We start from the raw sequence: 17,505 nt of genomic DNA, 5'->3' as shown, positions 1-17,505 counted from the left end.
CTCAATGATCTTTAAGGTCTCTTCCAAACCGTCTGTTTCTATGATTCTATGTGTTCAATAGCCTTTGCTTAATAATTGCTTCCCAACATGTTAGTAGTTGGCATGGCTAGGTCCTGCCATGGGACGTCCAGCTGGGGACTGCAGGTGAGCAGTCATTGGAGCATAAGGATGCACAACATAGTTGCTTCCATCCAGTTTTAAAAGTGACTTTTCAATACCTGAGTAAAAAAAGACACAAGTGTGGCAGAAGAAGTGAGATCACACAATCTCTGTCTTTGACTGCCAAGGATTTATGAATGGCTCCATTAAACAGGAACTGCATCTACTTACAGTGCAGAAATGTCTTTAAGTTGCAATTTACATACCTTGAGGTATCTTACAAACACTAAGACCTACTTAAATGATCCCCTTAAATCCACAGTTTTGAGTTCAGTTGAAAAATATAATTGATCCAGTTTAACAGTAGGTTCCCAGTGAAACGTAGTGCCCCACCAGTCAGATGCTGCCAGAGGCAGAGGCAAAATAATACACTACAAAACCCACAAAAAAACCAAACAAACAATGGGGAAAAACCCCAAACATCCCATTAGTTTTCTGTGGCATCCATGAGCTGATCTGTTTCACTACGGAGTGTCATGACCCGATGTGGAGCATCCCAAAGTAAGAGCTGACAAAGGAAAGAAAACTGCAGTTTCACTGACAGCCCTGGTTATATAGGATAGATCTAAGCCTTAGGTTCAATCATTATTGTCCTTAGCAAACAACAGCAGTGCCATTAGCCCAGCTGTTAATTGCCGTGGAGTCATATACCACAGGTGCTTGTGTTTCCTTCCGTTCTGAAGTCCCCTTAGTGTATGCTGACATCACCCTATGAGTCCTTTTCTGCTTAGTGTTTTATCTTTATACAGTTTGATAAAACAAAGTGACCTGCTTTAGTAATGGGGCAAATTCTTGACAGATACTGGTAATGACAGGTATTTTTTCCCCTCGTGCAGGTGCTATGGAAACGGGCCCTTAAAGATCGTTTCAAATATGTGCGGAGACCCGTTGAAGATGATGAGCAAGTCCTGAGGAACAAATGCAAGTTTGGCCACAAGAGAGGACAAACCAGAAAATCTTCATTTGTTGAAAACAAACTTGATGATCTTCGGGTGAAGGTAGAGGCAAGATTTTTAGTGCTTAAATGAGTTCTTTGTCTTTCAAGTGCTCTGTTGACAGTAAGGCCACCAGCCAGTATAGGGGAGAATTGAAGCCTTCTTATACTATTTAAACTCATTTTGTATAGAGCTTGTCCTATAGCCAGACCCTTGACTTTTTTTTCTATTTCTGGAAAACTTAAGTATCAACAGCAGAGCTAAACCTGATACTGGATGCCTTGCATATTTGGTGTCATTTAGAATTGTTGCCAATTGGACAGAAAATTCTGTATGTTTTTTTAAATGCAATATTCCTATTTTGCTTTAGGTTATATACCTCCAATTAGAGTGAAAAACAGTAGAGACATGTCTAAGAGCTGAAACCTCTATACTAATAAGAATGCAAAGAGGTATTGAGCTGGTAGTAAATGGCCTTTTCCTACTGTCACATTGCATTTTGCTATATAAAACCTGTTTGTATTGATGTGTGATAAACATAGGGATGCTTGCAAATCTATGCATGCAGTTGCTGTGCATTCCTTTAGTTAGAGAATTCAGAGAGCTATCACTGTCCAGTAAGTGTTAGAAGCATCCTAATTAATTTATGCACATTAATAAATACATTAAAGTTTCAGCTGTGCTTTGTCAATGCTCCTCACATTTCCTTGTGCTGCAATTAGAACATGGTAAAATTTAAACAATTGTAAGAATGTGATAAAGAAGATATGAAAGCAGATATTTGACTTTAGTTTCCCATGTCCATCCTGCTGTTTAACAGAGGGAGCGAGAGCAGTTTACTGGATGCATTTCTGCATACATTGCCCTTGTGTTTGAAGGTAGCTGTAATTTCCTACTCAAAATGCAGATACATGTTTGGTTTGGGTTTTTTTTAGAAGTTTCAGTAATTTTTGTTCATCCCCTTTAGGTTAATGTGTGCAGGAATAAACACTTCCCTCTTCGCCTGCTTTAGTTGAAGGGTTTGCAGAATGTGTGAAGTAAGAAACTTTTAACTTGGGTGCAAAATAATAAATAGTCTTGCACACAGTACAAGAGAAATTAAATGCTTCTTGTTTTGTGTGCACATTAAGAGTTAGCCATCCTAGATCTGCTAAAGCTTGGAAAGGGCAATGTGGATCTCCTCTGACGTATAAGCTAGTTGGAAAGGGCTTTAGAGTGACTGCAAGCTTGGCTTCATTTTTCTATAAAGAAGGTGTCAGTGCATTGTGCTGTGTGTCTGCAGACTAGGAATCGCCACTCTTTTTTTTAACTGCATTGTCTGAGGCCATCACTGGTCATCCCTTGTTTGCTTTAGAAATTGTAGAAGAATGTTCCAAATCATCTAAAGTCCAAGGCATTTTCTGCTAGCTTTAGTGTTGTAAGCAAATTGAGTGTTAAACTAGAAGAAGGCAAGAGGATGCTGCGTATCCCTAAAAAACGTTTCCTTTCTTTCTCTCATAAATGCAAGGATTAATGCTTGTGAGGCCTATTAAGGTTTAAGAATGAATGGCACTAAATTGAGGGAATCATAACTTTCTTAGTTTTAAATGTGTTTCTACATTGAAAGCAGCTATATCTGGCTCTGAAATCCTAAATTATGTCACTACATATGTGCAAAACTGAACATAATGTTTAATATTATTTGAAACAAACACAGCGTGGAGTTTTTCATTCTGTATATTTAGGAACAGACATTAAGGCACCTTTCTGCCAATCCTTGGCACTAATTACTCTATGAAAAATAGAAACTGTTAAACAAAGCATCTTAGCCTCAAAAAGTAAATATTTGATCTAGAACCCAATATCAAAATGGGAAACCCAGATGATATTCAAATTATCATTAACCAGATCCCCTTGACTTGATTTCTTTTCCAAGTTGGGAAGAATGAATCCGATTTGTGTGAACTAGAAGCCAACACATCAGGATTATTTAAGGTAAAAGAGTGAGAAATTATTTCCAGGTTAAGAAGACATTTTGAGAGTGATCAGTAAAGGTTTCCTAATCCCTTTGGGGCTCCCCACTCCCCTTTAGATAGGAAGAGTAAGACATTTAGGGCATTATAGGTCAAAGCTGACTGGCAAAGCAGTGCAGATGAGAGAGCACATCTGTTCCCAACAGATGACCTACTTACCAGTCACACAGCCAACTTCTATATTGAGCTTTAGTTTCTGAACAGTCATAAGCTGTAACTGTCAAATGTGCTTTATGTCAGTATAATCTTGGATTGTTAATAGTATCAAACTGATACAAAGATTATTTACTAATAGGAAATGTCTCACTAGTATACCTGGCATTTGTTTTTATCTAAAAAGACTAACAAAGTTATTACTACTGTGAAATGTGTTCCCCCGATTCATGTCAATACGGAGCAATGTTAGAATCTACCTCAATATATCTATCTCAATATTGTTTTGTTAATATAAGCCTTATTTTATTTGTGATACTGCTTATTTGGAATTGGAAGCTGCTATGACACATAGGCAAGCATTAAAAGCCGAGAGGGCCGAGAGATTCGGCACGGCGGTGGGAGAGAGAGCGAGAGCCGCGTCCAGGTGGTCCCGGGCCGGGGGTGTGCTCGGTGGTGGGCAAAGATACTTACTTTGAACTAATGGTTTAGGCTGAACAATATAGATTGTTTGTTAAGGACATTTTGTTTGCTTAGCATTTACCATGTTTTGTCAAGCTGTGTTGTTCCTGGAGGAACTTTTTGGAGTTCGATCTGGAATTGATTTGATTTCTGGCTGAGTTTGCCAGAGGAGAAGGGGTTAAATTTAGGCTGATGCTTTTAGGCATTTACTCAGTAGTCTGCACAGGAGAAGAGATAGAAAGTTCACAGGAAGAAGAGATAGAAAGTTTGAGAAGACTCCAGGAGGCCAATTGAGCATGCACTCTCTCGGGATAGTCATGAATATGTACTAACAACTAGTTTATAAACAGAAACCAGGACCTGTACTGTGTGTGTGTTGGTAGAGCAGAGACTCCCCGCGCACCCAGTGCTGTTTGCTTGCTTAAATTCACATAATAAATTGTAAACTTCGACTGTAATCCTGTTTGGGGACTCAGTCATTTATCACACTACCAATAAAAGCCTTTACCAATCTTTCTATTTCATCATGTGAAAATCAGTTGCTTACCAGGGCAAGCGTTGTGTGATGTTTTGAGACAGATGATGCCTGTCCCTCAGTCTGTCCAAGCCCCAATACCTGCCAGCAGGCATTCTTCCTCCAAAAGCAGCTTGAGCATTACTTGACCTCCCAAGTTACTTTGCTTCCAGGTGCAGCAACTTTTTCCTCCAGCTTCTTTAAAACATCTGCTGATGTGTTCCTCATTACAGAGTATTATATTCAAACAAGACTGTAGAGTAGCTACTCTTTCTAGAGTGACTAGCATCACATGAAAGGTTTTGAGCAAGTGCAGAGCTGTAAAATGAGGGTAAGTAAGCACATAATCCATGCTGGAGGTGTCTGTTACTGAGGGAGATTTTACCTAAAATGATACTCCCTACAAATATTCATCAGGTTGCACCACCATGGAAAGAAGCTTGAACTTTGCCTGACAGATATTAATATGACTTTCTGTGTCTGAGGGAGATTCAGAATTTTATCAGGAAAGGCTCCATAAGCAACAAATTTTCTGGCTATGGAGTGAGAATCCTCAGTCATTTTCCATACTCAGGAGAATAAGCTGGAGCTGCAGTAATCCAGGGAAGAGTGCTTTGTAATGATAATGACCTTCATCTGCTGCAAATGGAAGGTACTTTGCATGAGAAGAGTGATCACACTGTGAAAATAAATAAGAAAAGCAAACCAGACTCCCCTCTGCAGCCAGGGTGGGCTTACTGCTAAACCAGACATCCAGTGGTTTCTTCTGGCTGATCTCATATCTTTTTTTAGCACCAAACCCCCTTTCTCTGCTCTAAGAAATTATTTGGCTTCAGGCTGTGAGGGAAACCACCTCCTGCCATCTGTAATAGGATGGACCCTAGACTTGGGGAAGCCAGAAGGAATAGGAAGACAGGACACCCTTGGTGTGCTTCTTTGGCCAGCGGGTTGTCAAAAGGCAAAAAGTAATGGAGAGGGAAGAGTGGTTAGAGATGATGATTGACTTCCATGCAATGGAAGCCTGGGATTCAAAAACTATCTTAGTCATCACAGGGGTAGTGACCAAAGAGCAAATTGTCCTTTTCAGAACTTCATGCTTGGAAATCTTGTCATTTTGAACAGTGCTCTTCATGGAAAGTGTGGCTTCACAATCAATTCAGTTAGCAGAATACAGACATGAATAAGCCCACAGATATAGCTCCACCTGCCAATTCAGAATGGCATGTGTTTCCCATAGGTCCTGTGTCATATCCTGCTACTTCCAGAGGTTTCTGAGATACCCTTATGATATCTCAAATGCCACTAAATAGCTGTATCTATGTAACTGGATCAAGCTTCTTCAATCCATCCCAGACTTTTAGTGAGAAAACATCTCAGCAAAGGAACTACCCAAGGGTATCTTAAATTACCTGAATTGTATTGGAATGTAACAGGCTAGAAGACTGTTAGTAGTTCATGATCTTAAACAGAAATGGAGAGAGTACAGTCCCTCTTCTAATGCCTCCAGTTTCTTACATCCTATGACAGCCTGTTTGTGAGGTCATTGTGGTTTCTCTGAAGCTGTCACACAAATAAATTTGGAGTTAGGTGTGAAAAGGAAAAATAGGCTAGGACAAGACATCAGTTAAGGTAGTGGTAGATGTTTGCAGATAACTGGGCGTATTTGCCACACTCAGCAGAGCTGGCAATAACATAATGAATACATTTTAAAAAGGGGGCACCAGCAGGCCATCTTTTTTTTCTATTTCTATGGGATAGAGATAGATGTTTTGGTGAGTAATTAGACAGGGAGAAACTGAAGGATTCTGTAGAAACTTGAACCCGTGAAGCTGAACATCTGCTGATATTATTCCTGTACAGGGAAGATAAGTAGGAATGTTGAAATTGTGCAAATCTTCTGCCAAGATGATGAGATGAAAAGCAGACAAGACCTCTGGCCCAGGAGACAACCAAGTAGAAGCTGGGCACCATATGTGCTTGCTTTGGTGGTATCATGCAGTACAAGAGCAGTGAAGTTTACCCTGTCTGCTTTATGTTCATCATCATCTGAAGCTGTCTTTTCTGATGAAAGGAGGAATGAGGATTGAGTGATGTCTACCCTGTGAGCTGGAGGGTTTTTTACCTTGGATTAGCTAAATTAGGCAAGTTAGAAATTTCCTAGGGACATTGCTTTTCTTTGAGGTGCTAACTAACATCATGTTTGTCAATGACCTTATGCCACTGTGGGCATTAGAATCTTGAAACAAAATTTCAAGGCGTTCAGAGAAAATAGGATTTGGGAGGCAGTGGTTGAAGAAAAAGGAAGGAATGAAGAGGAACAAAAGGCAACAGCAAGGGAAAAAGGAAACCAAACATCTGTGAAACTGTTCAAAGGATGAACAGCTTGTGCATGAGGTGTACACGCTCTTGGCTCAGTCTTGTGGCTGAGGCACTACTGGCAGGTACAGCATTAGCTGCCATCTATACTCTTAGTGTCATACACAGATGAAGCAGGAGTGACAGCAGCTTTCCCTTTAAGATTAAAAGTCTCTAAATCAAATGTCTGAATGTTTGCTCAACCAGAATGTGGATGTGCGCATTATATAAATGTGTGCATATATAAATGACCATTCAATGGCTGCACTGTACTGTTGTAATGTGATTTTTCCACTAGAACTTTGATGTGTATACAGTGTGTAGTGTTGCTTAGTTAATATTTTAAAATGTTTTTAAGTCAAAGCAAAAGCTTTAAACACAAATTCCTGGTATACCTCTTGCACTTTGCCTTCTTGTTACGTCATTCAGTATCTCCATTGTTCTGTGAATTATGGTGTCAAATCAAGGTTGTGCCTTGCTAGAGGAAAAAAAGGTTTTGCTCGTTTTGCTCATGCAGCTTACAAATCAGAAAGCAGTTGTGATCAGAAATGAACTGACTTATGTGGCTTTGAAAGTTTTTGGTTAGCAATGGTATGTAAGTCTAGCTCTGAAGTTGCCTGCCTGGCTCAAAAGGGCAATTATGTGTAATTAAAGCAAAGCCTGCTTTAATTAAACATCTCATTTGAGTACAACTCAGTGTGTGTCCTGCAGTAGGTTATATGCTCATTTTGCATGAAAGCAACCTGTCCATATTGTTTCACCTGTCTTTGTGCTCAGTGTTTGGACCTGAGAGGTGAGGCACAGTTGTGATGCCTTCTCAATTCTCTTCCATCATCTGGGGCAAGAAGATGGGCCCTGAGCAGTGTCCAGCTTACTGCCTGCCTTTCAGATCCATACTTGTTCCAGATCAGTCTGGCATGTTTGAGTTTGGGGTTTTTTTGAGCAAACCTTCACTTTCTAATTGTCATAACCTGTTTTTGAACATTCCTCCTGATATAAAATGCCCCAATGTTCAGCAGAGTAAATGTCATTGTGATGAACCTGAATGTCACCATAGAAAAAGGGCTGTCCCTTACAATAGTGGTATTAAAAACTGTTCTGTACACTGTGTTTTTATGAGGCTTAGTCTGTATGTGTTCCAAACAAGACAGCAAGACCCATTTTTCAGTATTCAAATATCAAGACACAAGGTTCAGATTATGCTCACTTAACTAACTGTGAAAGCTGTTTCTCACCCTGAAGAAGTTACAAAAGCCAATTAATGGAAAAGATTATTCTAAACAAGGGTCCTAGCTCCCAGTGTGAGTATGCAAGCATGATATCCTTTGTGTGGGCACAGAGAAGACACTGAAACTGCCCCTCTCAGGCTTTCCTGTGTAAGTCCCTTGAGTGTTGATGCTAACACTGATGCAAATAGGCTCAGCAATCAAGAAGTGCTAGCAGCAACAATGCTCTTAGCAATAATATGACCTGGAATATGAATTGGCACCTAGGAAGGAAAATTTGAATTGTTTTTTCAAAGGAAATATTTTTAGCAGCTGCTAGGAGATGACAAGAGCAGTAATAATGGAAGACAATGTTTGTACCAATACTACTGCTTCTCATCAGTGTCCCAATCCCAAAGTATCCTGTAAAAGGAGTTCCTATTCATTGCTGACACCACTGAACCTCTCTGCATGGCACTACTCTTCCAGAAGATGGTTCTCACCAGCATCACAAGGTATTACATGGTATTTTCCCTTCCCAGCAAGCAGATTATTCTCCATCCAAAGGAGTTCCCTCAAAGAAATATTCCCAGAGCATCCCAGGTGAGGAATGTGGATCCATGGTTGGCAGTGAACATGTAGTACAGTGTCCTCATATCCATCCCTTTAACTTCACTGCTCCTATTTGAATTCACTCTCTCAAACTGAGGAGTCAGTAGGTGTTGTTGACATTCTTCAAAAACAGATCTCGATCTTCATCACTAGCAACAGCTAGGTTGCACTCAGGAACTGGTGTAAACCCTTGTAAAGAGCAAGAGATGCCTGCTGTCCTCACCAGAGGAGCTTTTGTCACTCTGTGATTAGGCAGTCATCTTACTTTGGTGTTGACATTAATGACTTTTATGATTTATGATGCTGGCTTTCAACAGTAACTGAAAGCTTAGACCTTGAAGCTCACATCATGCCTAAGAATTGCTCTCTTCCTCCTCACAAAGTGATACAGCAGTTTAACTGCCTTGGCTGTGGAACTGACTCATAAAGTGCTCAGCTAGCTGGGGTTTTTTTACAAGAATGCAGTATTACAATCCTGTATCTTGGGAAGAATCAAGATCCATCAGAAGGACATTAAGGAATTGGGCCTTTGCTTAGAAATCCACCTCTGACCAAATGACCAACTATCCTCTCGCTTCAGGAGATGGGAGAAGTGAGGGTTTTGCAGTCTAGATGTTTTATTTATATATGTTTTCTTGCTTTAATGTGAGCATCTTAACACAATCCACTTGTACATGGTTCCAAGTAGAACTGTGAATTTCAGCTGGGGACAAAAGACATCTGGAGCATAGGCAAAGAGCCTTCCTTACAACTGGTGTGGTTGCCAGATCTAGTGGCTCTAGTCACAGATACTTGAGATGCCAAGTCAAGGGTGGTTTCAGGCATGGGCACTGAGGGATGGGCTCCCTATTGCTGTCACTCTCTGCATGTGAATACAACAGAATAACTCAGAGCCTTGGCAGGACCATCCCTCAGGCAAGGGCTAAGTTACACTGACATACAAGTACTGGATATTCTCTGCTTACCTCATTAACTTCCTTTCTGCATACTTTTGACCTTTTTCTCTGTTCTGCTGTATTTCTTATGAGTTTGTGATGAAAAGACAGCTTCTTATTTACAGGCATTGAGGTACATTCCCATTTGGTCTAGTAAAATTGCTTTTAATAGATCAAACTTCTATTATTTAAAAAGAAAGGAAATTATTTACATTATAAACTAAACATATACATTGCTAAATAAGACAGAATTCTGTATACAAAAATCATTAAATATCGCCACTTAACATTCTTACCATTGCAAGTGAAATGTATGTTACTGGTGACATGATTGAGAATTTGGCCAGGGGAGGTTGGATGACCTCAAGAATGAGGCTATTTTTTTTAGTTCTGTCCTGCATATATGTCGAACTCTTAGCTGTGGCTTCTTCAAACATTGAGACAAGAGATCCTGGCTTTGGTCTAGGTAGGATTGCTTTTCCACAGTACCAAAATAACTGAGCTTTAACCTTATTGTCAGGATTTTACTGGAATATTGCTGTGCTGTAACTAGCTTTCCCACTTCAATGGTTAAAGTGGAGAGGATCTCGAGTCCTCCATTATTAAGCATGTGATAGTCTGGTAGACCAGCTCAGGAACCAGTTTCTCAATCCCAGATTATTCCTGTTCATACCAGCAGTGTATGCAAAAGGGCATCCCACTGAGATAACTTATTTTACCCAAAAGAAAGCCACCTCTCACCATTCCACTTACCTTAAAAATCAACACGTTCACAAACTACAAAACTGGAGATTACAGGTTGTGATTGCTCTAAGTAGGATGAACACTGCAAGAAAAGCTGTTCTAATACTTGACTTCTGCTTGTGTTACTCAGAGATAATCAGTGATTTACACTACAAGGTTTGGCCTTCCATTGTTGGGTTTTTTCCCTAGTAGATAGGTATGATAGTAATTCTTCCTTATACTACTGCCATATTTCTATTGATAGCTTGCCAATCCAATTGATCCAGTAAGCATCCAATTGATGCTTATGAAAATGTCAAAGGATCTTTAACTAATTAATAATGTCATTAGCTAAGCTAATTCTCAAGGACAGAGCTGACTACATGGAAAGTCCATCAACTCCAGCAGCATTTGCCTTGACAAGGGGAATGGAGATAAGCTAGAGTAAAGGTCACAACTTTTTCTCCTCGGTATTTGTTTCTAAGCAACCCAGTCATCAGTCTGTGGTTACAGCACATGGAGTCGAGTTTGTTTTGCTCTCTTGCCTCTGCAAGTAAGTCACTGAATGTGATGGGCCCTCTGGGAATGAACCACCATCATCAGCTAGCTGAAGAACCTCTTGCTCTATGGGCAGGAGGGTTGGAAGCAGATCCACCAGGGAAACCAGTAGTAATAGAGCTGTTTGGAGTCAGAGACTTCGAGCTAGCTCTTACAGAGAGTAAAACCCATAAATGTAATTTAAAAAACCCCAAACAACTGTCCAAGTTTGCGTGTGTGCATGTGTGAAAAAGCACAAGCATCCTGAGACTGACAAGAATGGACCAACAGTTGGTTCTGTGCAGTGATCACACTGCAGCAACAGACAGTCTGTCCGACTTAAGGCAAGTTAGCAGGTTAAGAAACCACTGAACGGCCCAGCTGGGGATGTGTGAATACTGGGATGGTATTCACAGTCAGTAACCAATATAAATTACATACCAGAAACTACCAAACACTGATGCAGGGAGCTTGCAGACATGACATGCCAGCAGCAAAACAGTGCTGATGACTCTGAGTGATCTGATGGAGATTTACACAGAACTCTTTTTGTGGTATTCTGCCTTTTCTGCACTGGTTATTTAGGCTTTTTCAGCCAGGTGAGAAGCAAGCAGCCTGATGCTGCTAAGGGGCAGGAGTGCTCAGTGTGCACTCTTCAAGTGCAGGAAGGCTTGTAGAATATAAAGCCATACCAGAAAAACTATAGACAGATTTTGCAAGGATTCCCAGAAGAGTTGTTTGGAGTTTAGACAGTCACATTACTGGAACCATAGGCAGCATCAGGGCATCTGTCTCAGATCAGCATGTCAGTAAAGGGATTAAAGAATAATATGCTAAAATGAGCAGTAACACATTTCCAGGATGAATTATTTGTGCAAAATTTTCAGTCACGTCCAAGGATAAAATGATACAAAATAATTTTCTAATTGTGACATGCAATTTCTCTCATGAAAGATGATACTCGATAATTGGAGGTAGTTGATTTGATGCCAGTTTCTAGAATTTCAGGAGAGAGCTAGAGAACACATTGACCAAGAAACCTGCTGTCTTTACTGGCCAAATTGGCAAGAACTGTAATGCAGACCCAAGAGATTAACATATTAGGAAGGAATCAACAAAGTTTTGGTAAACAGAAGTAATTCTTCATAAATTCATTAGTTCTTTGAAGTATTCAACAACCCTGAGGACACAAGAAATCCAGCTGATATAGTTTACTTGAACTTCAGAAGAGATTTTACCACATGCATTTCTAAGGCTCTTAAAGGATATAATCTGAGGGGATAAGCAGGAAGGTCCTTGCATGGATAAGCAGTTAAAAGATAGAACAAACAAGGCTAGGAAGAGATAGTTGTTCTTTACCATGGAAAAGATTATTAATGCTTGGTTTAAGCAGTTCATTTCTAAATTATGTAGAAAAAGAATAGTTGTCTGACTACATTTTGTGATGCTACTAAGGGTACTAAGACAAAGACTGAAGAATTGAAGAAGCACCACGTTACTGAGTTACAGTGCTAGATGAAAAACAAGGCAGAAGGAGAAAATCCAACCCTAACAACATTTATAGTGATGTGCTCTGAGCTTATTAATACCATTCACAAATGATATTTCTATACCAGGCCAAAGAATATTTGGCACAATGTTAAGCAGCAGTCAAAAAATGTATGTTGAATACTCAGAATTATTTAAGAAATAAACAAAAGGGAATGCATTATTCCACTGTAAGCCACTCTGGTGTCCCAGTATCTCCTCAAGTACTTTAAGTTTTACTGTGCCCATCTCATAAAGGCTACAGTGAATGCCTACTCAAACTGGCCGCAAACAAACATTATTATTGTAATAGAATTAACACTAAAATCTCTGTCAGATAGAATACTAGCAGACTGTGCTAATACAGCATCCTAGCAAGGCCCAGAGAAGTACCTGCAGTGGTCATGGTAGGTGTCTGTCCTGCTTGCAGGGCTTATTTTCTTCTGTGATGCCAATGGCTATGGAAATCTCTGGATATATATACCAGGAGGGACACAGTTTTTTAACTATGTACCTTGTGCAAACATTCTTGGAATACCACGTCCACCATTTTTAAAAAGGATGCTAATTAAACTGGAAAGTTTAATTGCACATGCACAGCACTGTGAAGCAGTTTAGGATGTTGTATATTTCACAGCCCTGTGTCTTAAATGTTCTGGGAAATGGGATGAAGTATCTCAACTCCCTCTAACATTGACCCACAGGCCACCCATAGGTCTTGTCACAGCTGCATCACAGCTGCAATACATATGGGAAAAGCCAGTGTCACTGTAGCCTGAGAATGGTAACTGTACTACCTGTGTATCTATAGGTCCTCTCTTGTTTCAATGAGCAAATTCACTGCATCCCCTGAAAGACCCACGCTATTGCCACTGGTGTACTATTATGGATAGTCATTCCTTCTCTTAGTAATTACTAGCTTTGGAATTACATCAGGGACAATTATAATAACTTTGAGAAAGGTTGTTAACTATCCTCAAGTACAAAAATACTTTTTGAAAACACTAACAGTCAAACTGCTCAAATAATGGTTTCCATTGACAGTTTTCTTAGTTCAGCTGGTCTCTTGGGAGTAAATACTTCAGTTGCATAAGTGAGAAAGTTAGTTGTCCTGCTTTTAGGGCCTGCATGAGTAAGAGGAAAATACCATTTCTCTTGGTAATACAGAACCAACATTGCTTAAATGGTGAGTCATCATTAGAACTGACTACTCATTTCCAATAAACCACAATGAGGCAAACCAGACACAGGCACAGGAATTTCATGAATATCCTCAAATCTGTAATTTGAGCTTGCGAGACTTGGCTGATAAGTATAGTTTTATATGAAAACAGACCTTAATCTAAATATTAGAATATGAGGGTGATTCACAGAGCTGGTACTGAAACCACCCTACAGAAACTTTCTGCTGAGCTTGACTACACTCAAATGACAGAGATCACATCAAATGACAAAAACCACATCAGATAAAAAGGCTGATTTGATAAAATTCTGTCCTTCATTTTTTGATAGGAAGAACCTGTTCATCTTGAAGGCAGTACAATGGATTTGCATACTAAGTGGCTTAAGCAAGAATATATGAAAACTCAGAGAAACTGGAAAGAAGTTGATAACAGAATGAATGTGACGATAGGAATACGGAGAAAAATGATCAACAACAAGGCACCTTTAAAAGATATTCTTAGACTATTTCCTTTCTTAAGATGCCCTTATCAGGTAACACAGGTATTTTTAATAGTGACATTGAATTCTGTGTTATAGATGTGATAGAGCTGTAGGCACTTATTTTAGTGGATGCCTCCAGCAAAGTATCAATCCGCATTGTTCTCTTTAATTTTTTTTTTTAATTTAATTTTTGCTGCTAATCCCAGTTTGAAAGGTTCACCAGTTCTGTGTCAAACATGCCACACACAACACCAGTGAGTTATTTGAAGAATTTTGATGTTACTTGATGTATTTCTTCACTGCTCTGAAAAGAAATGAAACCATCCTCTCCAGTTTATAATCTTATTTTACTGAGCTAGTTTTATCCTGTCTTCAAAGTGCATGTGTTGTTTACAATTTTGGTTTTGAGGTTTGCAATAATACAAAGTATTTGTTTTTCTTTTAGCTTTTTAGGGAGTTCCAGCTTCTCACACACATGGACATTTATAAGAAAACAGTCGAGATTTTGGAGATTTATTCAGAAAGCATATTGTCCTTGTATGTGGTGAGGAATAATCCAATTAACATTATGCTGCAAGAAAATCTGAAGCAGTACACAGAGGAAGACATTCTGAAATGTCAGTACAAATCTTCTACGCTCTGAATATCAGAGTTCTGTTGTAGCTAATTGTTCTTACTTATGTAACTAAACTGGTTTCAATTTTACTGCAAAAACATTTAAAAAATGTTGGTTTCTTTGAAAACATAGTGATGGGAAAGCATTAAGAATAAAAGCTACTAAATTAGTAGTCAGACAAGTATTGAAAATTTTTTTTCTATTGAGTGAAAGGCTGCGACAAGTATTGAAAATTTTTTTTCTATTTTTTTTCTATTGAGTGAAAGGCTTCTATTGAGTGAAAGTTTGATAAAGTTAGTAACTACCTTAAAATAAGTATTGCAAGATGAGCAGAAGTATGTATTTCTAGATATGTAAAAGAGTGCTTATTATTTTCTAAAAACGTTCACAGAAAACTAATTTTCTGGTTCAGACAGAGACCCATAAAAAGATACAATTTCTCTTACTGTTTCTATGGTTAAAGTCTTTATCCCTTTAATTAAGTAGTAGTTCTCACTAACCATTTCAGATACCTCATCTCTACAGAGACACATTGCAGGAATAAGGGCACAGATTGCTACCTCTGGTGAGCAGGTACCAGAATCATCCAGGGAGGTCCATGTTCCTCGATGTGTTTGGCTCCCTGGCTGCAGGGGAGCAATCACCTACTGTCATTCACCTTCTTTCAACCTGAGATGTCTGGGGAGTGCAGACAAAACCTTTGAAGCAGTTACTCAGAATCATTCTTCCCCAGCTGTTGCTGCCAATGCCCGAGCTTAGCTCTGTGAGAAGTGCTCCTTAGACTCATTTTCTACCCAACAGGCATGATGCCAGGATGTCAATCAAAGGCCACACAACATAAACATGTGTGTGTTTCCTATAGCAGTTTCACTCCATTTATTGCCAGGCCATTTCTTAAAGAAGCAAGCAAATTGGGCTAAAACACTGGGGTTTTCTTTTGTTAAGCTAAAAAACACAAGTACTCAAGAGCTCATGACAGATTAAAAAGTATCAAGGAATAGCCTAAACCAGAAAGCCTTTATGGACTTTCTACTCATAGCTTTGGTCTTAAAAAACTATGCATATTTTAAGTAATTTCCCCTTTTCTCATACAGTATGTCCACAGAGATTTTAACTCATACCTCAGTGAAGTCTCAAGGCATTTACTTTTTTGCTTTTCTCTCACAAACAACTTGACCTGGAACCTAAATAAATGCCTGACTAGGTAAGTTCAGTGAAACAGATGACACCAGAAGGCTGACCTGCAAAAGGGTATTAAAGTCAATAATAGCTGAACCAGACAGGTAGCAGGTCCCAGGAGGTTCTACAGCACCAGGTTGTCCTGCAGCCTTCAAAGCAGACTCCTCAGGCAATAGGACATCCCAGAGACATCCAGTTTACTAGGAAGAGATGAGTTTGGGGACAGGTGGTGGGGGCAGGAGGACAGGAGTTTGGGGACAGGTGGTGGGGGCAGGAGGACGTCTCAACGTGCAAACTCCACTAGAAGAAACACAAAGGTCAACTTACTTATTGTGGGAGAAACTGAGTCATAATGTTGAGTAGCAGAGTTTCATGAATAATTTGAACTCTAATGCCCATTACCAGCTGAGGTGCCTAATATTAAGACTGGTACAAGCTATTCTTCAAAATGGACTGAATAACAGCTCCACTGCTGAGCTGTTAACTATTACATAGGCTGCAATCTGCTTTTCCAAGACAATGCTGCAGTGCCAGAATGTTTCCATTTGTAATTTAGTAGAAATCCTTGCCTTTGACAGATATGAAAATGACTGCTGCATGTTTACTCCTGCCAGATGTCTTTGGAGATGATTCCAGTCTGTTTGCTGTGGTGAACGAGGAGGTAGGAGACAGAGCACCAGCAGTCTTGGTCTCTCTTCCTTCTATCAGCTGCCTGGGCACATCACATGGACTTTTGGTGGCTTAGTTTAGTTCCTGGAAAAAGATTACATTAACCTGCCTTTTGAGTAGAAGGCAAATACTCATAGAAATACTAGCTAAATCTGTTATTAGGCTTACTTAATTCTCTGATCTATTAACTATAGCGATACTGTGGCATCATTTGAAATATCCTTTTTTCAATTTAGGTAAAGGCAGTGACACCAGTGTTGGAAGTAAAGAATCCCTTCAACATGAATTCATGTGAGTTTGCACTGTACATAGAAAGAGAAGAGCTAGCCCAGCTCGATGACTGCACCATGGCCCTGGCGGCGCTGCTGGCTGCATTTCATGTATTTAATATCCCATGCCCAAAGAGAATCCACAGGACTCTGAACTTCCTGGAGTCCCTGGTCTTTGAGGTGAGGAACCCAGTATCCCTGCCCATCCAGGCAAAGGCAGAGCTGGAGGCTCCCAAGTATCCAATACCTGATAGTGCACCCAGCACTCCTCTTGGGAGCATTTGATATTTTGTCAAAATAAATCCCTTTGTTGTGAAGATAAAATCAGTGCCATTCTTTCTGGTGAAAGTGTATGTATATTTAAAATTTATGTTTAATAACGCCCTTTTTTATTGTACTGGCTACTTTTAAAAAAATTAAGCAGTTTCATTATTTCAATGGAAATTTTAGAGCTGTCTAGAGAGAATAAAATTTTCTAGATTACATCATGTGTCACATACTATTTTTCTATATGGAGCATTTGACAAATTCAAGTAATATTTTGACTGCCAGAGTTTGAAAAACATATTGTGAGCCATTGCAAGCTCTCTGCTGCTTCAGATGCTAATATGGTTAATATTTTGAAGTGGCACAAATTCAAGATTTACTTACTACCACCACTTCATTATATTATGATCACTGAGAGCCTAATACAATAATTTTTGTGTTTTAAAATGGTGGGCCCGATTTTTAATTTGCAGAATGATGATTTTTCATTATTTTCTCCATAAGTGAAACATTATTTTCATTTGTTTCACCATTAACCCTGAATTTTCTAAATAGGGATTCTAAGATGAGCTCTCTAAGTAGCAAGAATGACTTATCTGGGATGCTGCCATGTGCATTTGTAACCACAGCTTTGGTGCCTGGGAGAGAATACCCCGTTTTCTTTCTGAATCTGTTCCCCAGATCAAATTGGCCTTCTCCACATGGTGACTC

At 39.5% G+C, this 17,505-nt stretch overlaps 1 protein-coding gene across 1 annotated transcript; it reads left to right on the top strand.

Moving 5' to 3' along the window:
* The first annotated feature begins 87 nt into the window (after window positions 1-87).
* Window positions 88-16,812, top strand: SAMD3 (sterile alpha motif domain containing 3). Its single transcript, XM_009081732.1, has 6 exons — window positions 88-144; window positions 996-1,163; window positions 13,642-13,845; window positions 14,240-14,411; window positions 16,168-16,250; window positions 16,495-16,812. Exons 1-6 carry the CDS (start codon window positions 88-90, stop codon window positions 16,810-16,812), a joined length of 1,002 nt encoding a protein of 333 aa, XP_009079980.1.
* Window positions 16,813-17,505: the final 693 nt, after the last annotated feature.

This window comes from Acanthisitta chloris, unplaced genomic scaffold (assembly GCF_000695815.1).
Source record: "Acanthisitta chloris isolate BGI_N310 unplaced genomic scaffold, ASM69581v1 scaffold27919, whole genome shotgun sequence".
NCBI classification, from domain to species: domain Eukaryota; kingdom Metazoa; phylum Chordata; class Aves; order Passeriformes; family Acanthisittidae; genus Acanthisitta; species Acanthisitta chloris.
The sequence above is the reverse complement of the archived record's forward strand: the minus strand, read 5'-3'. Positions and strand labels throughout refer to the sequence as shown.